At 47.3% G+C, this 26774-nt stretch overlaps 1 protein-coding gene across 1 annotated transcript in view; it reads left to right on the top strand.

Moving 5' to 3' along the window:
- The window catches only part of BMERB1 (bMERB domain containing 1), a 115734-nt gene extending 92322 nt beyond the window's left edge, over positions 1-23412 (top strand). The window contains exons 3-6 of the mRNA XM_060077933.1: positions 12303-12376; positions 17939-18053; positions 19448-19530; positions 22032-23412. Of these exons, the coding sequence (XP_059933916.1) occupies positions 12303-12376; positions 17939-18053; positions 19448-19530; positions 22032-22144 (385 nt within the window). The 3' untranslated portion in view covers positions 22145-23412. The remainder of the gene's footprint in view (positions 1-12302; positions 12377-17938; positions 18054-19447; positions 19531-22031) is intronic.
- Positions 23413-26774: the final 3362 nt, after the last annotated feature.

Below are 26774 nucleotides of genomic sequence, written 5' to 3'. Positions count from 1 at the left end.
CATAGCTAAGTGTTCATGGTGCCCTTAATTATCTCCCTAGGATGAAATACTAGAAATGGAATCACTAGACTAGAGTTTAAATGTTTTCAAGGCCCCTGACATATGTTTCCACATTGTCCCCAGTTTTCTACTCTTATCAGTCCATTGGCCGTATTTGCTATTTCTCCTGTGTCTTCTCAAATTCCCATATCACTTCGAACTTGTCAATGGAGGACCGTCCAGGGAGAACGGAGAGGGATCAGGCTGGGAGATGAGGCCACTGTTCTAACCTTTGTGGCTGAAGGAGATTTCCCTCCTGCCCTGCACAGAGCAGGCCCCCTGGGCTAACGATGGTTTAGGTGATAAGGCTGAAATCCAGAGTCTGGCCTCCCTCTTCTTGTAGGATTGCAGAGAAAACGCAGGACATCTGGTTAGATCTGAATTTCAGATCAATGACAGATTGTTTTTTAGGATAGGCGTGTTCCAAAGATCACACGTGGCATTCTTATGCTAAAAATGATTCCATATGTATCTGAAATCCGACTATAACTGGGCATCCTCTGTTTTTGTTTGTTGACTCTGGGAACCCTTCGTGTCTTACCACATCCATTCTGTGTTGGTTGTATTTTCTCCTGGGGTCCTCTTGAGAAAACACTGCAGCCTGGCCAGCAATAACTTTTATTTATTTATTTGGTTGCACTGGGTCTTAGTTGCGGCAGGCGGGCTCCTTAGTTGTGGCATGCATGTGAGATCTAGTTCCTTGATCAGGGATGAAACCCGGGCCCCTGCATTGGAAGTGCGAAGTCTTTAACCCCTGCACCACCAGGGAAGTCCTGTCCAGCAATAACTTTTAAAGGGTTGAAGAGTTCTTCCTTGTATCATTGGAAAGTAATATACGTAACTGATGCCCTATTGTTGGACATTCATGGTGTTTCCTTTTCTCTTCTCTCTTCTCCTCTCTTTCCTCCCCGTCCTCTCTTCCCCCCTCCTTCCCCTCCCCCCTCCTCATCCTCCTTTTCCTTTTTCCCTCTCCCTTCCTCTCTCTATCTTACCTGTTTGGAGTTTAATCTTTGTCCACATCTTTAATTCTTTGTGGACCACTCAGCCGAGAGCCTCAGGGCTAGGATTAGGGAAACCCAGGACCAGAACCCTTCACAGCTTGCTGAGCCATCCAACGGGATGACTTAACGTGTCTCAGTCTAAGCATTCTTCTTGGCAAGAGATTGGGGGAATAAAAGTAGAAAATACATGAAATCACAAAAATTAGTATGTCTTTAGTGAAGGGAAGGATGTGAAGGACAAATGCCCTAGCAGAAACTGCCAGATCACATTAGCAGGTGCTGCAGGAAATCTGTTGGCTGACCTCATATTCACTGCGCACAGCTTAATCCCCCAGTGGTGCCCAGAGGAGAAAGCAGGCTGGGCCCTCAGTCAAAGCGTCAGGTGGTTGAGAGCCCCGTGGGCCCACCCCGTGGCCAGGAACCTTAGCCAGCTTGATTCCTGATGTCTCTCAGAAGTGAAAATTGAGGCAGGAAGCCCACACATAGTAGGCTGTCAATAATCATCTAGGTTGTCTAGATGATTGATTTATTGGACAACTCAGCAAATCAATGACTCAGTGATCAATATTCCCCTCTCTGGGCATTTACTTCTTCATCCGTATAAGGTGAGAGCTCTTCCAGCTCCAAGAACTCGGTTAGTCTCTGATTACTTTCCAAATTTTTTCCCCAAAGATTAGGATCAGGATGAAATTTTTCTATAAAGGGCCAGCTAGTGAAAATTTTAGACTTTGGGCCATATGGTCTCCGTCATCATTACTCAACTCAGCCATTGTAGGGTGAAATCAGCCACAGACGGTAGGTAAATGAACAGGCACAGCTGTGTTCTAATAAAACATTTTTTATAGACACTGAACTTTGAATTTCATAGAATTTTCATGTGTCCAGTAATGTTCTTCTTCTTTTGATTTTTTTCCAACCATTTAAAAATGTGAAAACCATTCTTACCTCATGGATTTCAACAAAGTAGGCAGGGAGTCAGGTTTGGCCCATGGACCATAGTTTGTTGACCCCACTGGAGATTCAAGAGCAAACACAACTTCCAGGAAGTCCCTTGAGCACCTTAAACAGAAAGTTCAGAATGAGGATGCTCTTTCTCCTTGCTGTGTACATACTGGTCACCATGTCTGCCAAACTGGCTTTCATAGACACATAGCCCTGCCATGCTCTCACTCTAGAACCTAAGATGGCTCCCATGTCAAGTCCTTCATAACCAAGACCTGTATGTCACCAGTATTTCAGTGTACTCTTCCCTGTCACATAATACTGATATCACACTCCTTTCTACAGTCAGTGTTTGAGCTGCCCCCTCTGCCTGAGCGCCTGGGAGCCTTCTCTGTGACCCTCCAGGCTGTGCCCCTCCCATACGTGGCACTGAGAAACCTTCCCCCAAACTACTCTGGTCTCTGTCTTCCCTGAACTCCAACCACCATATGAGATGGGACTTTGATATTCCTGTTGCAGGAAGGGGGACCCCTTCCAGGGCTCGAGAGTGGGCTCTCGTCTAACACTAGGAAACTAATTGTCCCAGGAGACACACAGGCTGACAAAGCAAGAGACTTTATTGGGAAGGGGCGCCTGAGTGGAGAGCAGGAGGGTCAGGGAACCCAGGAGAACTGCTCTGCCATGTGCCTCTCAGCCTCGGGTTTTATGGTGATGGGGTTAGTTTCCGGTTGTCTCCGGCCGGTCATCTTGCTTGGCCCGTTGGTCTGACTCAGGGTCCTTCCTGGTGGCACGCGTCTCTCTCCGCCAAGATGGATTCCAGTGCAAAGGACTCTGGGAGGTTGGTTGTCTCCTCCCTCTTTTGGCCCCTCCTGAATTCTCCCGTTAGATTTCGGTGGCAGCACCATGTTCCTTATTGGGACCTCCTGCTGTGAGAAAACTCAGGCAAGCGAGGCCTGGCCAAAGCCGGTGGTTTCGGTCAAGAGTTCTCTAACATTCCCACCTGAGAGGTCAGACTGCCTGGGTTCAAGTTCCAATTACTTACTCTGTGGCCTTGAGCAAGTTCCTAACACCATCCAAGGGATGATAATGATAATACTCACCTGCTAGGGTTGCTGTGAGAGTTAATTGAGATGATTTTTATAAAATGCTTAGCCCAGAATCTGGTGCCCATAGTATGAAAACATTAATAAATGCCAGCTATGACTATACTTCTGTGTTGTTTGACATTTGTACAGGGAGGCTGTCTTTAATATGTGTATAATTTTTAAGAGACCAAAAGTACCCTTTTAGGTCTAAAACAAAAGCAAAAAATATTGTTGGTAATTTTTTCAGGGAAACTTGTAATTGACATGCAGCATACACACAGAAAAGGGCACAAACCTCAAGAGTTAAGCTTGATGAGTTTCTCAGTATTAGTAATTTTCTTGAATCCAAACAGAGATGATCTAGAAAAACCTGGGGGAGAGAAGAGTAATCCATGCTTGAGGGAGGTGACATTGTTTTAGGAACCGTGTCTGCTCCCAGATGAGGGTCTGATTACAATCAAGGGAGAAGCCAGTTAACATGCAGACCATAAATGTGCCACTGGGAGAAAACAGGCCTTCTGTGACGTGTCATAAAGGTGTCCCTTTCACGGATGTGTCGCCTGAGCCCGTGTGGCAGGTATCTCTCTGGTCGCTTGGCCCCCAGCGTGATGCTGAGAGATGACTGAGCCCAGGGTCTCCCTGGAGACGTCTCAACACTTATTCTCCCCCAGGGACAGCGTTTAAGCTCATTAATCCATGAACGCCAAACAAACACACACACTCATCATCTCAGTGCCATTAGGTTGGAGGAAATTGAAGTAGCACAGAAAGTGAGATTCATTCTTTTTTTTTTTTTTTTTTTTTGCGTTACGCAGGCCTCTCACTGTTGTGGCCTCTGCCGTTGCGGAGCACAGGCTCCGGACGCGCAGGCACAGCAACCATGGCTCACGGGCCCAGCCGCTCCGCAGCATGTGGGATCTTCCCTGACCTGGGCATGAACCCGTGTCCCCTGCATCGGCAGGCGGACTCTCAACCACTGCGCCACCAGGGAAGCCCCGAGATTCATTCTTTGTTGCACGAATGTTGGCTAAGAGTTTTCAGGAGTGTCCGCCAGCTGGCAGCCTAGCTGCTCACCTCCTTACCCAGGGCAGAAGGGTGGACAGAAGTAGCCTTTCCTTTGCACCTACTATGTATGTGCTAAGCATAGGGCTGCCTGCTCTACACAGATAAGGTTATTTCATTCTCATACGACCCCAAGACAAAGGTATGATTCCTTTTCAACAGTGAGAGCACTGAGACCAATGAAAGCAGTGAAAGAACTCACCCAAGTTGTACAGCCGGTCAGCGGTGGAACTGATACCCGCACTCAGGTCTGGCAGGGTCTAAAGCAAGTTATCACCTCTAAATGCTAGCAGAATAGGGCTCCCAGGATCCTTGAAACCCCTCATCCTATATCTGAGGAAACAGAGGTGTGGGGAGAGAAGTGATTTGTCAAGAGTCATTATGGTTTAGTTACGTTTTTTTTTTTGGCTGCTCTGAGTGGCTTGTGGCATCTTGGTTCCCCTACCAGGGATCGAACCCACACCCCCTGCGTCGGAAGCACGGAAGCACTGTACCACCAGGGAAGTCCCGTCATTATGGTTTAATAAGAAATATATTTGGTATTTGACCCCATTCTTGGCACAGAGCTCCTGAAACTTTTGTAATTTTCTGAGTGATAGGGGTGCTAGGAGCATTTTTTGTTCTACTATTTGTTCCTTGACACAAGAGCTTCTAAGACCCTGGGAATTTCCAGAGTGATGAGTGTCTTTTCGTGTGCAAGTTAGATGCCTGGTGGCTGGAGTCCCTAGGTGGCTTTAGAATGGGGGCTGGTCCCCAGAAATACCAAGGCATGATTAGAAGCTTGGAACTTTCAGCTCCACCTCTGCATTCTCTGGGGAGGGGGAGGGGCTGGAGATTGAGTTAATAATTGATCACGCCTACGTGATGAACCCTCATAAACACCTCTTAAGTATGATGTTCGGAGAGCTTCTGGGTTGGTGAACACATGGAGGTGATGGGAGGATGGCTTACCTGGGGAGGGCCTGGAAACTCCACACCCTTCCCCATACCTTGCCCTATGTATCTTTCTTCTAGCTGTTCATCTGTACCTTTTAAAATATCCTTTATAATAAGCTACTGAATGTAAGTAAATGTTATTCTGAGTTTTATGAGCAGTTCTGGCAAATTATTGAACCTGGGAGGGGGGTCACGGGAACCACCAATTCATAGCCAGTTGGTCAGAAGTATAAGTGGTGCAGACTTGCCATTGGCATCTGCATCAGGGGCAGTCTTATGAGACTGAGCCCTTAACCTGTTGGGTCTATGCTACCTCCAGGCAGTGAGTATCAGAATGGAGTTAAATGGCAGGACACCCAGTTGGTGTCCACCAAGAATTGGAGAATTGCCTGGTTTGAGAAAACCCACGCATTTGGTGTCATAAGTGAAGAGTGTATAGGAAAACAGAATTTTCCCTTTAGTCATAGAGGAGGTTTATGGTGAGACTGAGATCCAGGCTGCACATCCCAGACCAGCATTCCACCTGTAAGACCAGATGTTATTTCTTCTCACCCATCCCAAGAAGTCCACCGCATCCACAACTTACAGAAGAAGAAGCCGAATAAATATTTTCTTAAAAAGTCAACCCTTTCCTCCATCAGTCTGCTTCTGCCTTCACATCTTGGTCTCTGCTGGGTTTCCATTAGGCTCCACACCATGTCATTTTCAAAGAAATCTTGTAAAACAGCAGCGCTATTATTCTGACAGAGCCTATTCACCTCTACCCGCCCAAAGCTGGTAAAATGACCAATTTTCTCCATCGTCCCAGCATGAAAGGTTAAGATGCATAATGACACGGACTGACTGTCTTTTCCTTCCTGCATCAGTCAGTTTCTCAGAGATGACATCTCTCTCTCTAGAACCAGCTGGCAGGAGCAGTTTGATTTCCAGGGTTCAGCACTATTTGTGCAGAGAACTGGACTAACGGGGCTTATTGGAAGTTCCAGCCAAGCTTCAAAAGTGCTTTGCATGAACGGTTTAAATGTTTTTTGAATTATATTATTTAATGGCATTGGACAATCATCATGACGTAATGCTCACAGTGAGCAAGGCATATGAATGTTTATTTTGATCCTGTTTTTATTAAAAATGCACATATTGGGACTTCCCTGGTGGTCCACTTGTTAAGACTCCGTGCTTCCACTGCAGGGGGCACGGGTTCGATCCCTGGTCAGGGAACTGGGATCCTGCCTAACATGCAGCACTGCCAAAAAAAAAAAAAAGGCTATCAATAAAAATGTATGATTCCAATATTTTTCAAAAGACACATATCCACATACATGTATCAGTGAAGCTGTCTTCAGCTGCATGTAACAGAACATCTGATTGATAGTGTCTTGGACTTTTTTTTTTTTTGGCCGCACCTCATGACCTGCAGGATCTCAGTTCCCCCACCAGGCCGTGGCAGTGAAAGCGTGGAATCCTAACCACTAGGCCACCAGGAAACTCCCAATAGTATCTTCAATTAATTAGGTATCAGTGGGGTAGCTCAAGGATGTCATCAAAAGTCTGGCTCTTTCCTCGCTTCCCTATGCCATCCTCACCACAGTGGCTATAGCAGCTTCAGGAGTATGAGGGGATAGCACCCAAGACTCAAATCATCTTCCCCAGAACCGCCCCTCCCACCCAAGAAGACTTCCTCTTACCTCTCGTTGCCCCAAAGTGGGTCTCATGTCTACCTCTAGCTGCCAGGAAGCCTGGGAAAGTAGATGTGTGGCAGAGGCAAATGGGACTGCCATGACTGGTGCTATGGGCTAAATGTGCCCCTCCCCTCCCCCCCCACAAATTCGTTTGTTGAAGCCCTAATCTCCAATGTGGTGGTCTTTAGAGGTGAAGCCTTTGGGAGGTGATTAAGGTCATGAGGGTGGAGCTTTCATGAATGGGATTAGTGCCCTTATAAAAGAGACCCCAGAGAGAAGATCTCTTTCTCCAACATGTGAGGCTATAGGAAGAAAGCCGTCTGCAAATCAGGAAGAGTCCTCACCAGGAACAGGACCAGCTGGCAGCTTGATCTTGGACTTCCCAGTCCTTCGGAACTATGAGAAATCAATGTTTGTTGTTTAAGCCGCCCAGTCCATGGTATTTTTGTGATAGTAGCCTGAACAGACTAAGACAACTGGCTTCTGTTGTTACCGACCTGGGTCCTTGGGCTTTTTTTTTTTTTTTTTTTCTTTTTTTTGCGGTATGCGGGCCTCTCACTGTTGTGGCCTCTCCCGCCGCGGAGCACAGGCTCCGGACGCGCAGGCCCAGCAGCCATGGCTCACGGGCCCAGCCGCTCCGCGGCATATGGGATCCTCCCAGACCGGGGCACGAACCCGTATCCCCTGCATCGGCAGGCGGACTCTCAACCACTGCGCCACCAGGGAGGCCCGTTGGGCTTTTTAATCAATAGAAATTGATAAGAGGCCAGATGAGGAATTCAGGCAGGGCTTTATTGGGCCTCGTGCAGCATGAGGGAAGGAAAACAAGAAACAGGTGCCCTTGCTTGCTCTCCAAGGGCTGGCAAGCTGGTTCTTTAAATAGGGTGAGGGTAGGGGCAGATTGGTGGGTTGGGTTGGGCTGGGGGGTGGCTTAGGTGATCTGCCCACCCCCTTGGTGGCACAGTGTGCAGGGATCATGCACAGTGCCCTACTTTTGCTCTCCACAAAAGAGAAATGGCAGTTGGAGAAGCGGAAGGAATGGAGAAACGGCAGTTGGTTTGTGGCCTTTTTGTATCTTATTGTTCATAATTGCCCCCGACTACGACTGCACAGGCGTGCTTGTGCGAGCAGTTATTTTTAGCCCCTTCTAGTTTCTTTGTATCTGTTGCTTGAGGAGACGTGTGTCCAGGTGCAAGCATTGCAGCAAAGGGTCCAGGTCTCAGGTCCCAGCCTGTCTCGCCGAAAGGAGCTGGAGACATTGCCTCCTAAACAGATCAGGGCTATGGGAGGAAGGGGCAGAACGAAGGTCAGTTCAATGTCAGCCTCAACTCCTGCAGCCACGTGAGAGGAGAGACCATGGTGAAGTGGTCAAGAGCGCCCGCAAGCTTGGGCTGAATCCCAGTGGCCACATACCAGGGTGGGACTTTGGTCACATCGCTTAACTTCCATTTCCTTGTCTGTAAAAATGGAGATAAAAACAACACCTCTCTCAGGACTGCCGTGAGGACTTAAGTGAGTTTATGCACAGAAAGCAAATGCTCAATAAACGTTGACTTTTTGTTTCCCTTAATGGTGGAGCCCGTCCCTCCATCTTCCAGCCTGATTTTTGTTTAGGTAAATTCCCTGATAGATTGGGTGGAGGTTGGGGGAAGCAAGCTCCTTTCCTGGGGATGTTCAGGGAACCACCCGGCTTTGGTTTTGCCACCTGGGATTTGTAACTTGAAGACCAGAGGTGAATTGCTTGGGATCTGTCCACTGAAACAAACCTAAAAAAGCACAACGTGAGAGTTGTGAGTTAAGATTTATTGGGGGCAAAATGAAGACTATGGCCCGGGAGACAGCGTTTCAGATAGCTCTGAGAAACTGCTCCAAAGAGGTAGGGGGGAAGGTCAGTATATATGTGATTTTGGTGAAGGGGGAGTACATGCAGTCAAGCACATATTTTTTGCAGAAGGTTTCTGCTAGTCTCGTGAGAGTTACTGCTAGCCACGAGGAGCAGACGTCACCATGAAGGATTTTAGTGCTTTTCTAGATGCGAGGAGATGCAAGATTGGGCTCATAAAATCATCTCCTGAAAATATGCAACTACCTGAAGACCTGTTCTGCCAGTTTTTCCCAGAGCACAGAGTGCTTCATTTCTGACCTCTACCCTGAACTCCTTTCAGGGGGTGTCGAAGGTCAGCAGCTGCAGGGGCTCATAACTTAATCCTTGTAGAGGGAGATGGCAAGTGCCAATTTGTAGGTGACAGATCCGAGGACCACCAGGCGTGTGGAAGAGGAAGAGAGAGAAAGAGAAGAGATGGAAAGCTGGTGACGAGAGAAATCTGAGGAAAACAACAGTGCTATCTACTAGGAATCTTAATGGGGTTCTGACACATGCCTGTCTGTGAGAGCGTCACAAGAATTTCACCTTGCTTGTTAATGTGGGGTGAATTTGGATGTGCTTGGGAGGATTCAAAACATGCTAAGTGCAGTTTCGAGATGGATAAAGGGCGAAGGGTGAAGACCCCCCCAGGGCAAGCCCACCGCACCTGGTTTACATGTAGGAAGAAGACTGGTGTGAAAGTCACCCAAACACTCGGAGTGGAATAGTGGCCTCTGGTTCACGTGGATCAAGGTTATGTGTAATCTTAGGTTCCTTCTTCGTACTTGTTTGTATTTTCCAAAATTTCTACAATGATCAGGAATCTGTTCTGCAATCAGATAAGAATTTTATTTAAAAAATTTTATAGAGAGGAATATAATTTTTAAAAGTTGTTTTAAGGTTGAGCGTTAGCTCTATTTGTCAAATACCCTGCTTATCCAGCTTCCTTTTCTCTTTCTTTTCCCCCCTGCCTCTTTCTAACGGCTAATAATAGCAACAGATATGATTTACTGAGCATTGTACTGTGTATGTCCCAGACACGTGCTCAGTGCCTGACATGCATAATAATCCTAGAAAGCTGTACTATTATAGTTCCTATTTCAAAGATGAGGAAAGTTAGACTCAGAGAAGAGTTTCTGGCACACGGCCCCTTAGAACTAGAGATGTTTGGTGCCAATACTCTTGCTTCTAACATTACCTGTCGCTCTTCTGTTCTTTTATCATCTTTCCTTCTCTCATCTTTCAAAAAGTACCTATCAGGTACCTGTGTCAATTCTGTAGTTATAACCCAAGATTTCTCAACTTCATCATGATTGGCATTTTGAACCAGGTAATTCTCTACTGAGACGGGCTGCCCTGTGCATTGTAGGATGCTTTGGAACATCCCTGGACTCTACCCACTAGATGCCAGTAGCAATCCCCCCACATACCTAGCGGTAACAACAAATATGTCTCCAGACGTTGCCAAATGCCCCCAGGGACCAAAATCATCCTCCTTAAGAACCACTGATGGAGCCTCATCTCCATACTAGATGTAGAAAAGGATTCGGGAGCACTTCCGGTTGAAGGATCGCAGATAGGAACCCAGGGGAACAGCATGTACTCTTCTGGCAAAGCCCCCAAGCTCATTTGTGGCAGCTGCCACCTGCTAGGACATTTCAGGGCAGGGTTTGACAAGCGCTTGGAGTGCCTGCCCCTGGCAACAGGAGCAGGAGATGCAGGCTGAAGCGAGACATTACTGCCACTCGTCCTGAAAGCTGGGATGCTGGGGGTCACACGGGCAGGGCAGGGGGCCCCAAGCTGGTCTGTGGATGGCACTTCTGAATGGAGATCAGGTTCTTGGCGAAGACGTCAAGGAAGGAGGCAGAAAGATCAGTGGATTCAGACAAATCGATTTCTGGTCCTGGTCCTGCCCCTACTTGCTCTGCAGACTCAGTTGAGCCTTTTGAGAATATTCCCACTTTCCTCCATCTCTTCCTGGGACAGAAGGTTGATGTGTCCAAAGTGGTCCACTCCATTCCCTCACCTGCTTCACTCTTCTTCGGAGCATCTGACGTTCTGTTGTATTTGTGTTCACCCTCTGTCTCTCCTGATTAAATTTCAGTTCATGAGGGCAGGGGAGCTGGTGCATCCCTGGAGCCTATGTCATTGGTGAATGTAGTAAGTGCTCAATAAAGACATGCAGAATGAAGGCACACACACACCCCATGGGGAAGCTATTTGGAAATACGTCTCAATGGCCATAGACATGTCATACCCTTTGTACTCAGTGGTTTTACTTCTGAAAATCAGTAGCCCCCACCCCAAATAATCCAACACGAAAGAAAAGCCTTAGGTGAATCCATGTTCATCCTAACGTGGCTAAAATAACACAAACAAACAACTCAAAAAGCCCACCTAAGTAATCAAGATAAAGGCATAGGGAATTCCCTGGGAGTCCAGTAGCACTTGGTGCTCTCACTGCCAGGACCAGGGTTTGATCCCTGGTGAGGGAACTAAGATCCCACAGCCGTGCAGTGTGGCAATAAATAAATAAATAAATAAATAAATAAGAGCATAATTAAAACTGCTCTGATAAATCTACTTGGTGAAATTCCAGGCAGCCATTACAAATGTTGTTTACAGTAAGGTGAGTTAATATTGCAACACACACACATGAAATACATAATGCAACATTGTATATGCAACCCAATTGCTGAGATTATAGGGGTGAGCTTCCTTTCACACTGTTGGTGGGCATGTCATGCAGGGTCCCTCTGAAGGACAGTTTGGAAATTCCTATTAAAATGTTCATGTCACTTAACCCTTCAGTTGCATTTCTGGTAATTGACTTAGCTAGGAATTTCTTTATTTCTAGGAATCTATCCTAGAATATATCTGGAAATAAGTCTAATACCTATGAATGGGGGGAATGGTTAAATAAATCGCTGTATATCGATATAATGGAATATTATATAGTCATTAAAAATGAGATGTGCATATCCTGACATGGAAAGATGCCCAAGACATACCATTAAGTTAAAAAAAAGCAAACTGTGGGACTTCCCTGGTGGCGCAGTGGATAAGACTCTGTGCTCCCAATGCAGGGGGCCTGGGTTCAATTCCTGGTCAGGGAACTAGATCCCACATGCATGCCGCAATTAAGACCCGGCACAACCAAATAAACATTAAAAAAAAAAAAACCTTTAAAAACAGCAAATTGCAAAATGTTTTTTTGTGCATGAATGATAGTGTCATCTTTGGTAGTATAAGCATAAACATTTTTTTCAATCTGGAGGAATAGATAACAAACCACTGACAATGGTTTTCTCTGAAGGATAGAGGGAGATTTTCTGTCTCTGCAGTGAATTTCTGTAACGTTTAAAAGCTTTTCACATAGCTGAAAAAGGAAAACACTGAACCCACAGCATGAAGTCTCTCACATATGCCAACAAAAGCCAGGCACGGGAAGACTGGAAGGAACTCTATCAAGGTGTTATTAACTGTGATTGATCATTTCTAAGTCATGGGATAAAGGGCAGTTTGTTTTGTTGTTTTTGTTTACTTTTGGTGTAAAACTTCTAAAGAGCATGTGTGGGCTTTACAGAGGACAAAACTCCCCCATTAGTTCTCTTTGTTGAAACCAGGGTGGTGCTCAGGGTGTAGAATGTTCTGTTGATGTAACCTGCTGTTGTGCACTGTCCTCTTTCCCCAGGATGGATGACATCCAGCTCTGCAACGACATCATGGACTTGAAGCAGGAGCTGCAGAACTTGGTCGCCATCCCAGGTAACCATGGGGGACCCCACCTCATGAACCAGCTGCTCAGAGCCCCAGTCTGGAAGGCCCTAATGCAGCCTCATTCTTGCAACGCAGTGCTTGCTCCCTGATCACGTGGTTCAAACTCTGCATCGGGCAGACCCGGGTTCAAGTCCTAATTCTGACCACCTCCTTGACCTTGGGCAAGTCACATTATCTCTCTGAGACTCAACTTCTCTTTCTCTGAAAGTGAGGTAGGAATAGTAATAGTACCTAACTCGTTGGGTATAAATCTCACTGCGATAAATGAAACAACACAAGCCACGTGCTTAGCTTGATAGCTGTTCCAAAAAGTCCAGTAAATATTAGCAATGATTACTCTTGTTATGCTGTTTGGGAACAGGTAGAGTATGGTGGTTACGAGCTCTGACTTTGGAGTCCAACCTAGATCTGTCACTTATTAATGATGTGACCTTGGGCAAGTTACTTCACTATAACTTGGTTTCTTCGTCTGTAAACTGGGACAATCACGCTATCTACCTCAAAGGATTGTTGTGAGACTGACCGAGGGGTGACACATGTAAAGTACTTAACACAGTTCCCATCTTATAGTGAGTGCGTAATAAATAAGTGCCATTATTTTTATTACTATTATTATTATTACTATTATTATTATCATTAACCAAACACATTTCTTCTCAGTGGTCAGGACTCAGAGCTTTCACTGCCATGGCCGCAGGTTCAATCCCTGGTCAGGGAACTAAGATCCCGCAAGCCCTGCAGTGTGGCCAGAAAAAAATAGAATGAGGCAAGGGGAAATAGCCAAGTCCAGACACTACCCACTAGAAACTTCCATTTGATTAGCGTGGGGCCCTGGCGTTGGTCATGTTTACAAGCTTCTCACATAGTTGTGATGGGCAGTCAGGGCTGAGAGCCACTGGGCCAAGTCTCTCATTTTATACTCCTCCAAGGGATCATTTAGTTGAAAGATATAAAAACCCATCGAAGCTTATGTAAACACAAAACGGGCAGTTACTGAAGGACTGCGGAGACTCCTGGAGCCTGCGGGCATTATTGTATTAGTTTGCTAAGGCTGCCCTGACAAGTTCCCACAAACTTAGTGTCTTAAAACAGCAGAACTTTATTCTTTGAAAGAAACCAGAAGTCCGAAATCAACCTGTCAGCACGACCATGCTCCCTCCAAAGGCTGGAACAGAGAATCCCTCTTTGCCTCTTCCAGCTTCTGGTGGTTCCCATCAGTCCTTGTTCCTTGGCTTGTAGCTGCCTTATTCCAGTCTCTGCCTCTGTCTTTGTGTAGCCTTCCTCTCTTTGTGTTTCTCTGTGTGTCATCTCCTCTCCTTATAAGGACACCAGTCATTGGATTAAGGGCTGACCCAGTGAGTATGACCTCATCTTAACTGATTGCATCCACAAAGACCCTATTCCCAAATAACGTACTTCCAAATGAAATTAGGGGTGGCAAGGACGTACTATTTACTCTCAAACAGGCAGGAAGCTCAGCCCAACTCACAAAGGTCAAGAACCAAAAACAGGAAAGCTGTGGAATGTTCTTTGGCCCTTGCTCTCTCTTTCTCTCTCCCTCTCTCTCTCTCTGTCTCTTTCTCTCTCTTACTCTCCATTTTGGAGCATGTTCCATTTTCTCCCTCTATAGCACATGAGCCAAGCAAGGCCACTTTGTTACTAAACCCAACTTGGGTCTGCTTGCCCACAGGCTGTAAAGCCAATGTACTGACACCGGGTCGTGGTGAAAGAAAGTGCAGCGTTTATAGCAGGGCCAAACAAGGAGTCCGGGACAGCTAGTGCTCAAAACGCCCAAACTCCTCCATGGGTTTCAGCAAAGCATTTTTAAAGGCCAGATGTGGGAGGGGCATCCCAGGGTACGTGATCAGCTCATGTACAATTCTCCGATTGGTGGATGGTGAGGCAACAGGGTGGTGTCACACAGCTGTGGTTGGTGGGGGCGGTTAACATGAATCCTCAGGCTCCGGGAGGCCTGGGGGCTCTGTGCTCATCAAGTAGTTAACATTTTCCATTTGATGGGGGTTTTAGCATCTGTAAAACAACTCAGGAAATGTGCATCAGATACTGTTATCTAGGGACTTCAGAGAAGAGCTACAGCAGAGGATATGGGGGAGGAGTCTGTCCCAGGAAGACCCCACAGGGTGCAGCTTGGTTACAACCTCATCTCCCTTCCATGATTTTCCCCCACAGGAGCCAAACTCTCGGGGCTCTGTGTCCCAATTTTCAACTTCCCAGGGGACTATGATGGTCCCAACATGGACTGACGTCTCCCTCTTGAGAGGAAGGATTCCCAGAGTCCACTGTTGGCTCAGCAGGACACTTAGGTGCCACTGAGACAAAGGAGACACGAGTGTGTGGCCACCAGGCCAGCCAAGGCCTCCTCAGGCCACAGGGGCTCCACCAGGGGCTGTGGCAGCCTCTAGAGCATGGGTAGGAAATGGGTGGGAAATGGCTGGGGGTGGGGGTCTTTGGTTGACACAGTGCCTGGGCTGCATGACTAACCAGGACTGGGACTAGGGTAGGAGAACAAGGCGCTCAGCTGGAACAAGAAAAATTCAGTAATCATATTTTCATGCAATATTTAAAATAGCAAAATTCATGCAAAGATATATACCAAAAGTTTAAATAAAGATGAGATCGGTACTGACACTCAATGGGCGGAAGCCAGGAACGCTAACCCTGCATGGAGGGGACAGTCCCCCTGAAGAACAAGTTCTACTTGAAATGCCATCAACTGTCCCGCTGGGAAACACACAAGGTCATAGGGCCACTTAGCAACAGAGCCCAGGTCATCAACGGCAGGTCCATTGACTCTGCTGGGAAACTGCATCTTCCCAATCACTTCTGTGCAGAAATTCAGATATTAAAGTTCCCTTTCCTCTCCTGCCTTTCCTGCTCACCTCTCCCCACCTTCTCCTCTGACTCCTTGTTAAGAGCCTTTCTGTGCATTCCTTGGGCCAGTGCCAGGTTTCTAGATGGATTTAGCTGAGTTTAGAGGGAAACAAAATGATGCTCCCGGCAATTTATCAATTAAAATATTGAGTAAAGAGAACACCGAACGGCCAAGAAAATCATGTTTCTCCAACCAGGGTCAGAAAATAATTTACCAGACTGTGATGAGAGGGAACACCTGGAGCCCTCCCTGCCTTCAGGGCTTCTCAAGAACAAGCCAAGATGCCTCACCTCACCTCCACTGCCACCACTGCTCCCTCAGGGCTGGGGATGCTTAGACCTGGCTGTAGAGGCCATGATACCCTCCCCTTGGACATAAAACTAGTGTTTCCCTCATAGGGTTGTTGGAAAGAATTAATAGTGGTTCTCAAGCAGGGGTGAGTTGGGCCTCCCAGGAGACATGGGCCATGTCTGGAGACAGGCTTGGTTGTCACAACTAAGAGAGGGGGCTTCTACCAGCATCTCGTGGGTAGAGGCCAGGGATGATGCTCAGCATCCTACAGTGCACAGCACAGCTCCCATGACAGAGAATGATCCAGTCTCAAATATCAATAGCACCAAGGCTGAGAAACCAGATTAAATAAAAATGTAAAGCTCACGGTAATACAAATACAATGATAATTGCTACAGTTTATTAAGCACTTACATTTTGCACACTTATGCTATGCGACTTGCTTTCCCTTCATTAAATAAGTGTTTATTTCTTTTGTACCTCCTTTGGTAAATATTTAACCTAGAGGGCACTTAATCATTAAAACAGTGACTATGTAAAATAATAGCCTATAATAGTAGCAGCTGACTGTTCATGAACTCTTACTATCCACCAGGCTGTGCGCCTAGTGTTTTACTTGATTTCTCTCTCTTAAAACTTGCAACAACTTTATGATTATCTGTGTTGAGAAACTGGATGCTCAGAGAGGTTGAGGAATGTGCCCAGAGTCACACAGCTAGGAAGGGGAGGAGCTGGGGCATTAAGCCACGACTGTCTGATTCTATGGCAAGGGCTCACAGTTTTGATAGGGTCTACAGGCCAGAGAAACCAGTTAGGAGGTCATGGCATGGTCCAGGGAGAGCTGATGGTGGCCTGGGCTAAGGAGATGTGCTGGAGGAGATAGATGAGAAGCAAGTTGGAGGGTCACATCGGCAAGCACGTGAAGATGCTAGGAATCAGGTGTGTGATGCCAGCAGGGGATAAAGTTGGCAAGTAGGTGGGTGATGATGGCAAAAAAAAAGTGTGTCCCTAGATAGGTGGGTGGTGCCTGGAAGCAAGTGAGTGATGCTTGCAGGCAGGTACGTGATACCTGCAGGTAAGTGGGTGATGCCTACAGGTAGGTGGGTGGGGCCTGCAAGTAGGTAGGCGGGGCTTAAGGTAGGTAGCTAATACCTGGAGACAGGTGGGTGGTACCTGGAGGCAGGTGAGAGATGCTGGCAAAAAGGGTGTGTTACACGTGAAAGCAGGTGAACAGCATTGGCTGGTGGCGTGGAGACTTAGGTTAGTAACTGGTTTGTAAGCTAGCACAGACCGCTTTGAGTAGGTGGCTTCTCCCATGAGTTGCTGGGAGGGGCTGCATGATCAGAGGGCTGCAGCTGAGTATCTGGGGAGGCTGGGGGATGCCTGAACTGGCAAGAGATAGAAAATGGGGACGAATAACTTGGGGAGGGAGGTTTGTGAGTTCCTGGGGGCCCTGCCAGTTGCTTTGTGACTCTGGCTTAGATCTGGGGCCTGGCAGAGGACAGGGGAATATTGGAGGACTGTCGCTGGTAACTTGGAGAGGACGGTGACATCACTCCCCAAGTCCAAGGGCTCTGTGGTTAACTCACCTACAGAGGGCAGGGAGGCTCTGTGGTACTGACGAGTGATTTGCAGAATCAGACTTCGGAACCCACCTCGAGAGGAATGATACTACCATCGTCAACGCAGCAAATGAGCAGGAATCCAGGGGCTGCTTGCAATTCCACTCCACTTCCTCCCTCCCCTTCTGATTAATGAAAGAAACCGATTTTCTCTCTAATCCAAATATTATATTCTCCTTGCCTCTGGTTCTGCCCCCAGATCTAGAGGAAATGGTCAGTGCCAGTTCCAGCAGGCAGATGGACAAGCTGCCCCATGATTTTTATCTTCTGAAAGAGTTCCTGCCCTCCTAGTTTTCTCAGTCCTCGTGTCCAGCCCTCGTTCTTTTGTTTCCTCTATGGAGCTCTAGCCCTTGGTATTTGGAACAGGATGGGAAAGCATGGGTGCTTTCCTTCTGACAGATTGGTTGAGCCTCGCTATAGAGTAGTTCCCTCCTGCCCCCGGCCTGTACCCTCCTCCCCCCGCCTTCTGCACGACCCCCTTGCAGCAGCAGCATCATTTACCGAGCACACACCATGGGCCACCTCTATGCAAAGTCACTTACTAACATCACCACAGTCTCGCATTCAAGCCTCACTGTGTATTTTACAGAGGAGGAAACAGAAGCTTGAAGAGGTCAAGTTGCTTCTCCAAGTTCATCCAGCAAGTTAAATGGTAGAGCCAGAATTCCAACCCTGGCCCCTCGGACTCAAGTGCTTTCAACAGCTACACTCAAACTGTCTTTGCTAATGTTTTATTCTTCCCAGAAAAAGAAAAAACCAAGTTGCAGAAGCAGAGAGAGGACGAGCTAATCCAGAAGATCCACAAGCTGGTGCAGAAGAGAGACTTCCTGGTGGACGATGCAGAGGTTGAGCGGCTAAGGTAAGTGGGCGGTATGTCCCCTGAGCACAGGGCTGGGGCTGTTAGAACACAACTCAGTTTCCTTCCAAAACCCATCACCTGCTCCCAAGACTCACAGCTTTGCAACAGGCATGGCCTGGGCAAACGCTCCGCAAACACTGGATCCAGATGAATCCTGGCCTTCTGGCCTGAGGACCCACTTCACATTCAAGAGAAACTCAAATCCAGCTCCAAAATGTTTTGCAAAGGCCTGTGGATCTTAAGTGAATGTTATTTGAGGAGGTAACCAGGGAGGAATTATATCACATAACACACGGCAGAGCTTCCTGCACATTCTTTTCACTGAGCTTTCTCCCAGCTTATCAAGGCAACTTTTCCAGAAACTTCCATTGGTTTCTACAGAAACTCTGCCCCCTGTACTGACTTGCTTCCTTGCTTGCCCACTTCCCAGCTTTGTTCTTTCCCTTCCCCTTTCATGGATGGCTCTGATGCCCCTTCCTAGCCTTCAGGGTCTCCTATTTGCAGATGCACCTGCCACCTGGATCTGGACAACCATGGGCCCTGGAGCCATGGTGCACCTGAAGGCTCCCCAGGGGGCCGGGGCACAGGAAAGATGTGAATGTTGATTCTTGAATGTTTTTGTGCTGGAGCAAGGCCTTTGGAGTTGTCCACAGGGGAGAGGCTCAGAAGGCCTCTTCCAAACCAGAGGGCAACTTCCTTTTAATTTTCTGTGTCCTCCTGAGTCCTCTGAGGCCCCTAGGATGCGCCTTGCCCAACTCAACCAGGATTGGATTGTTGACTTTGCTCCTGGTGACCCTTGGAAGAGCTGAGGTGACTTGCCCTCTGAGACCTGCCACGTACCTTGTCTAGGGTAACTTAAAGGTGCAGTGTCAGGAGAGGGGCTGCCCAGCTCACTAAACCTCCATCAGGGAGGCTGGGTCCTGTAACATACCTGCCTCTGCCCTGGGGTCTCACACTAGTGGGAGTAGCCATTTACTCCATCATTGATACGTGTCTGTGCTTCAGAGTAGATTCATCAAACAAAACACGCACACACTATACACACATAACAACATATGCACACCACCCACACACAACACACAGTACCACCCACATATAACACACAACACACATGTACCACCCACACATAACACACACCAACATGCATGCTCCACCCACACATAACACCAACATGCAAGCACTACCCACACATAACACACAGCAACACACATGCACCACCACCCACACATAACACATCAACATACATGCACCACCACACATAACACACAGCAATACACATGCACCATCCACAAGTCTGATACATGATCCCACACTCTTGACTCATTTCATCAGTTCCTTGATGCTCTCTTAGCTTACTGTACTTTCTTCTTGTCTTTACACATCTGTCTACACAGGGAGCAAGAAGAAGACAAGGAAATGGCCGATTTTCTGAGAATCAAGTTAAAACCTCTAGACAAAGTAACCAAATCTCCAGCCAGTGAGTGCATATGTTATTCCTTCTCCTCCCCCCATCCAAGAGAAAAGGAAACTTAAAAGAGATCTTGAAGCCGAGGGCGGGGCACAACAAAATGATTTCTACAGATCAAACTTGAGCCCAGGATGGCAGCAGGCAGGGCCAGCTTCATGGGTGAGAAACCTGTGCAGTTTCCCAGGGCCTAGAAGGGCACTATGCTTGCTTTAGTGCCCTACTATTGCTCACGCCTAGAAGGGCACTATGCTTGCTTTAGTGCCCTCCTATTGCTGTCTTGGAATTCTTAAGAATTTTCGAACAGGAGGCCCTGCATTTTCATTTTGCGCTGGGTTCTGCAAACTATGCAGCTAGTTCTGGCAGCAGCTGTCACTCTCTAATCATATGGTTTGGTGCACTTCATTGAAGGAGTTGGGTGGCTACTGAGGCAAGAAGGTGAGGACTGAGGGCCATGGAGCTCTGGCCTCTCTTGGGGCTGGAGTCGCTGGAGGAATGGAGCCAGAAGTTTACTTCTCAGAATATTAGCCTCACAAGATACTCAGAGCGAAAAGGGTTCTGTGTGAAATAAGTTTGGGAGATGCTGTGTATTTGACCCTCTTTTTGTAGGCTTCCAATATCCAATATCCTGCTGTCTAGGAACTACCTTCTCTTTGTTGGCCCAATGAGACCACACTTTGAGTTATAAGAAATGGATGCCCAATTCAAACTGGCCCTAGCAAAAAAGAGGATTTGCTGGAAAAAGAGCAATGCGAACCAGGGCTTCAGGGACTGGACACTGTTAGAACCCTTGCTTTCCTTCTATTTATCATCTTGGCACCTCTTTGCATGTTAGCTTCATTTTCTCCTACTACGCAGGCCTTCTCCCTGGGACCAGAACTCTAGAACCATAACTTGGTAGCAGCAAGGCAACACCAGTGATTCTCTCCTGGTATCTAAATATATAAAATTCTGATTGGCCTTTCTTGGATCATGTTCCCACTTCCTAGGCCCATCACTGTCACCAAGAGGCTCAGAAGTTGTGATTGGCTAGATCTGTGTCACATGCCCACTCCTGTAGCCACAGAGACATGAGCTGTTATCAGAAGAAAAGGGACAGAAAATCTTGCTAGGAAAACGCAACCCAAAAGCTGCCACTATCAACTGAAGCAGCAAACCCAGTTTTCCCTGACCATCCGTTAACATCCCATGAAAACACTGTAGTACAGTGTGAAGGAATAAAGAAAGAGAAGGGCCCTGGTCCCTTCTGCAGGCCCCTAAAATCATAAGCCACATGGTCCCTGCCTAAATGCAGCATCCTCAATGGACTGTCTCTTCCATGAAAGGCAAACTAGAAAAACTCCACTGAACACTGTGGAGAAGGAGCAAGGAAACCTGCCTTCTATGTAATATTATGGACAGAATAAAGAATTCTGGCAAGAAATCAAAACACCAAGCCTGCACCACATGCAAGAGGCCCAGTGTGGGGTCCAAATATACACCACCCATCTGGTGCTGGAATCCCAAGTTGAAACATTAAGATTAATCCAAAACCAGTGAAGTCTCTGGGACCCCAGCAAAGCAAATGCAAAATTGCTCAGCAGAGTCCCTTCAGCTCTCATAATACACAGCCCACACGTTAAAAACAACCCCCATGAAGATGATCTCTCAATAAAAATTTTAAAACCAATGAAGAGTTGAACCACCATGAGAGGAGTCAGTAGATGCAACAAAGAGGATCTGTCCTCCCATGAATCAGAACTAACAGACTATCTAAAGTATATTTAAAATGATTAAAGAGATATGAGAAGGAATAATACCCAAAATGAAATAGCAAGGTGCTATGAAAAAAGAATAGGTAGATTAGCAAACAATTAGCCTTCTAAAAAAATTATTGTCACTGAAGTGAAAACTCAGTGGGTTAAACACAGAGACATAGCTGAAGGGAGGAGTCATACAACTGGAAGGCAGAGCTGAGGAAATTACCCAGAATGCAGCACCAAGAGACAAAGAGATAGGAAATATGAAAAAGAAGTTATGAAACATGGAGGTTAGAATAATAAGGTCCAACTTACATTTAATAGACATTCCAAAAGGAGAGAGAACAGAGGATGACAGGTGAGGGTATCTGAAGAGATAATGTGTATTTTCCAGAATTGAAAGATAGGAGCCCTCAGATTAAAGTGACTTAAACAAAATTTCTGTCATCCACTCACCAAATACTTCTTGAATGCCAGACTCTGTGCTGGGGTTGGCAGATACAATGGTGAGGAGAACAGAATAGGAGAAGGGCTAAAATCTGTAGTTGTAAGCCAAGGACTGAAAGCCAGTGGGCATACAGGGAGGTGGGAACAGTCACCAGGACCATATAAAATGCATGCCAGCTCTCCACACCACCTGATCTGTGACACTGAAGCAAGGCCTGGCAAGGGTTGGGATGGAACTGGGGCTGCAGATGATCAGGGCTCTCCTCACCTCACCTGTCTCTCTCTCCTGTTTCTCCTCTCTGCCTCTGCTCTCCTACCTTGCTGCAGGCTCCCGAGCAGAAAAGAAAGCAGAGCCCCCACCTAGCAAGCCCACGGTAGCCAAGACGGGGCTGGCGCTCATCAAGGATTGCTGCGGGGCCACCCAGTGCAATATCATGTAGCCCCCACATGGGGTGCCCCCGGGGCCACGGGGAACCCCCCCCCACCCTCTTGTCTTCATAGCCCCCATTTCACCGGGGCCCAAGAGCTCTCCAAGGCGGAAGGGATTGAAGGCAAGCCCATGACTGCCACCAGGGGCCGTGGGTGTGGCGGGCGGGCCCGGCCGCCCTGTACAGAGTGTAGCAATAGGGAGTCCCTCACCGTCGCATGGCCCTCCCCAGAGCATGCCGAACCCAGGAGTCTGTCTCACTGTTTATCCAACCACCAGGAAAGGTCGTCCCTCGAAAAAATATATCTCCACTTCTATCTAACTGTATCTAACCCACCGTGGGAATGAACTGGGAAGGGGCATGATCCCCAGGTGTGTATAGTCGTGACTTTTCAACAGTCTAGCACCATGTTGGACACGTCCCCCATCCACGCTCCTAGTTCTCCTGTCAGGCTGCCCCAAACGGCTCCACCCCCGATCTGTCCTCTCCCAGGGGCTGTGCCCTGGAGGGCTCCACACAGCCCACGTGTCTGGAGACACAGAGGGCCCATCTGTAAAGACTGAACTTGTGTGTGGTGTCTTGGTCACGTCTCCCGCTTCCTCCCCTCCTGTGTCTGGGCACGGCTTGTATCAGGAGTGTGTCCGTTCGATCTTGGCTCTTCCTTCCCTTGCAACGTCTGTCCCAGGTGTGTGGAGCAGAGTGGGGATGGGGCCCCGGCTGGAGCATACCTAGTACTTGGGAGAGGTAGCAGAGAGCTGGGAGCTCCAACACGAGGCAAGGGCAGATGAGAAGGGACCCAGAGCAGATGCTGACCCAGGCACTCTCCACCCCCGGGGGCCACCGGATGGACGGAGTGCCAGCAGGACGCCACTCACCAGCCTAACACACAGACCTCTGCAAACAACAATGGCAGGCAGGAGAGGCGGCCTGACCCAACCGTGTCCCATCATTCGGTGGTATATTTTAACCAGCCTAACAATTCCACCTGTGTAACTTGATGTACATTTGCTACAGCCAGCCCGGCACAGCCCATATGACCTCTCTGTACGTGTGTGTGTGTCGTGACCGGCCTAAGTAGTTAGCATAACTCAAGATTTGCTGATGTGCAATCATCCATCAGAGAAAATAAAAATGGAAACCACGTACACAGCATTTTTAAAGTTTTTACTTTTTTCTTGACTATAGAAGTAACCCGTGTACATAGTTAATCATTTAAAAAGTACAGAAAGTATAAAGAATTGTTTTTGTTCTTTGTAACTCCCATCATTCCTCCAGCCACTCTGACATTTTGGCATATTTCCTCTCTGTCTTTTTTTATGATTTTTTTTTCATGATTGGCATCCTACTGTACCATTCTATAACAGTTTTCTTTTTCCACTTATCATAGTATCACTATCATTCTGCCACATCATTAAAAGCTCTTTGTAAACATTAAACACTCTTCATTAATATTTACAATGGCTGCCTGGTAATCCATCTTGTGGATATACCGTAATTTATCTAACCAGTCCCTCAGTGTTGGACAATTAAGCTGTTTCTAGTTTTTCAGTATTACAAGTAATGTCAGGATAAACATCTGGGGGGATAAAGCTTCATCTGAATTTCTGATTTTTCCTTAAGACAAACTCCTAGAAGTAAGGTTCTAATTTAAATGGGTCACATTTTTTAAAAATATTTGTAAATCAAAAGTAACCTGAAGGTCTCTCTAGTCACAGCAGCTTTGGAGTTGACACAAAATACCTGGGAGTTTGATGGCCCCTCCTGGTGGGCAGTGCACCATCAGCCCCTCCCGCTCTGTCACTGATGTGCTTCAGCTTCAGTCCAAGCTTCGGCCCACACAACACTTCCTGCCATTATGAAGCTGAAGAGGCTCCCTCAGGCCACTGCCAGTGCCACCATCTGGCCTCAGAGGGCACTGCCCTAGACCAAGCATGAAGCCAGGCTGCATGAGCTTCCTAGGGCTTCCATAACGTATTCCCTCAGCGAGCGTACTTTAAACAACAGAAGTTGATCCTCTCACAGTTCTGGAGGCTAGAAGTGTGTCCTCAGGGCAGTGCTCCCTCTGAAGGCTCTAGGGAAGAATGCTTCCTTGCCTCTTCCAGCTCCTGGCAGCCCCTGGCAATCCTTTATTGCACCAATCTCTACCTCCATCTTCACGTGGTCTCCTCTGTCTGTGTCTCTGGTCCTCTCTTTTTATAAGGACATCCGTCATTGGATTTAGGGCCCACCCTAAATCTGGGATGACAGATCTTGATTCTTACCGTAACAACTTCTGCAAAGACCCTATTTGCAAATAAGGTCACATTCTGAGATGGCAAGTGGACATGAATTTGGGGGCAGGAGTGGTGCCGAAAACTCGGCCTCTAGGCACTGGTGCTGAATCAAATCTCGGAGAGAGAGTTTTAGGTAAAGTAGAAAAGAATAGCTTTATTGCTTTGCCAGGCAAAGGGGGATGCAGTGGGCTCCTGCCCTCAAAAACTGTGTCACAACCCAGGAGAATTTGGTAAGGAGTTTTATAGCAATGGTTTAGGGTAGGGTTGCTGATAAAATTAGGGTGTGTGCAGGGCCTGCACTCCTTTAATCTGGTCTCAGGTAATCCCTTGATGAGCTTCTCTGGTTCCTTTAATCTGGCCTCAGGTGGTCTTCTCTGGAATTAAGAATGACAACATCTTCCATTTATTGGGGGTTTCAGTTGTGTAAAGAGCTCAAAGATATTTTTATGTGTATCCCTTGAGGCAGAACCAGTACCCTTCCCCAAGGCTGCACTATTGTTTCTTCACTGTCTTCACTTGTTGCTCCTTCCCTGTCTCTGCGTCCCCTCCCTTCCCTGATTGGCAACTGTTCAAATCTGCCCTTTGGAACTCAGGGAAGGTCATGGAGGCTGGGGTTTATTCCCTACAAACAAGAAACAGGAGACAGAAAGGCTTCCATGCCCAGGAGTCCCATGGGGTCCTGCTCGGTTTCAGGGTGACACTATTTAACCTGGCTATGCAGATTCTTCCCACTCTTGCAATGAAAACTCAGGCTGCAAAGGGCCCACCACACTCCCTTCCTGGTGGGAAACGTGTGTCTGGAAGGCCTGACCTCAGACCAATTAGACAGCAGTCACTCACCGCTCCAACAAGCTAAAAAAAATCAAAACTCTCATAAAAATCCTGCCTCTAGTACACCCACTGAGCTCTGGGGAACATCTAACTTATGGTCCTACCATTCCTATTGATTTTTTTAAAGCCAAAAAACACACGATTTATTGAGGTTTTCACAGAAGAACAGAAGAAAGTAATTATTCAAGATGCTCCCAGATCACCAGGGCTGCCTGCAAAGCTGGGAAACCTTGCAGGCCTCGGGGTCCCACACCCCAGACTTACTCCTTTTGGAAGCTGGTTGGGAGGGGACATGATGATAACTGGAGAAACATTTATTGAAAGCCTATCACTGTCCACTGAACATGTACGCACATTTTCTTTTCTGTTCTTCACATCAACCCACAAGGCAGATCCTATTACTGGTACCTGAAAACTGGGTTTGTCTCTTGGTGGGTGTTGAGCCAATAGACACAACCAAGCCAAAGATCAGGAGAAGGAAGGATTTATTATTACTTGCAGCAAGTAAGGAGAACCGTCAGGGATCTTTCCCAAAGCAGTGCCTCACCAACAGCAAAATTGGGGAGGTTTTAAGCTAAAGGTACATGCATATTCATGAAGGGGCCTGAGCAGAGGAGAATTCAGCATAGAATTGGGCCCAAGGTCGACAGAGTCCAAGCCTTAGTTGACTGAAGTCAGGAGGGTCAACCTTATCATTCCATCCTCCACCTGGGTGGGGTCCTTAGTTCCTGCAGAACTCAAGCACTGTATCAGATTGTGATGTATAGCCATTGAGGAGGCACTAGGACTCTGCTTTATCACTGCACTATTGTTTGACTGCCTTTTCTCTGTTCCTGTCTTCTTTTGTCCCCCTAAGATCATTGATTACTGGGACCTGTTCAAGGGCAAGAATCGTGGCCAGGCTTAGATCACCAAATGGCTTAGGCCAAAATGGGTTCTCTTATGTCAAGAAAGCCATGTCTGGTTCTCTTTCTCTGGGGACTCCCTAGCCCTATCTTCTTACTTTATTACTTCCACTCTGTAGATGATGAAGTGGTCCAAGGTGCCATGGGCAGTTAGTGGTGGGATGGCCATTCATTCTCCCCCACCCCCGGCCCCCTCCTGTAGCCTCAACTGTCTTCCTCTCCCCATCAGTGTTTAAGCAGATCCCTCCCACTGACAGACAACCCTCTATTCCTTCTTCCCCTGAAGCTCCTGAAACTACACACCTGGTCTCAGATTGGGACACGAACCCAATCGCACCTTAGATGGGATTCAAATCCAGCCAAAACTCAGATTGGGACTTGAATCCATGGGCTGGGACTCAAACCCACTGTCTTTTAGTTAGAATCACTCACCTGGAGTCAGGACTTACTGAAGCTCAGGTTCTTTATGTCTCAGCGCAGAAGGAATTCAGCAAGAGGCAAAGTGATAGGCAGGAAGTAGCTTTATTCCCATAGGATGCCTGTGAGGGATACAAGCAGGTAGTTCTGCCCTGAGAACTAAGTGGGAAAGCTGGTTTATTTAGGGAGATACACACTCCATAGACAGAGTGTGGG

Source organism: Mesoplodon densirostris, chromosome 16 (assembly GCF_025265405.1).
Source record: "Mesoplodon densirostris isolate mMesDen1 chromosome 16, mMesDen1 primary haplotype, whole genome shotgun sequence".
NCBI classification, from domain to species: domain Eukaryota; kingdom Metazoa; phylum Chordata; class Mammalia; order Artiodactyla; family Ziphiidae; genus Mesoplodon; species Mesoplodon densirostris.
The sequence above is the reverse complement of the archived record's forward strand: the minus strand, read 5'-3'. Positions and strand labels throughout refer to the sequence as shown.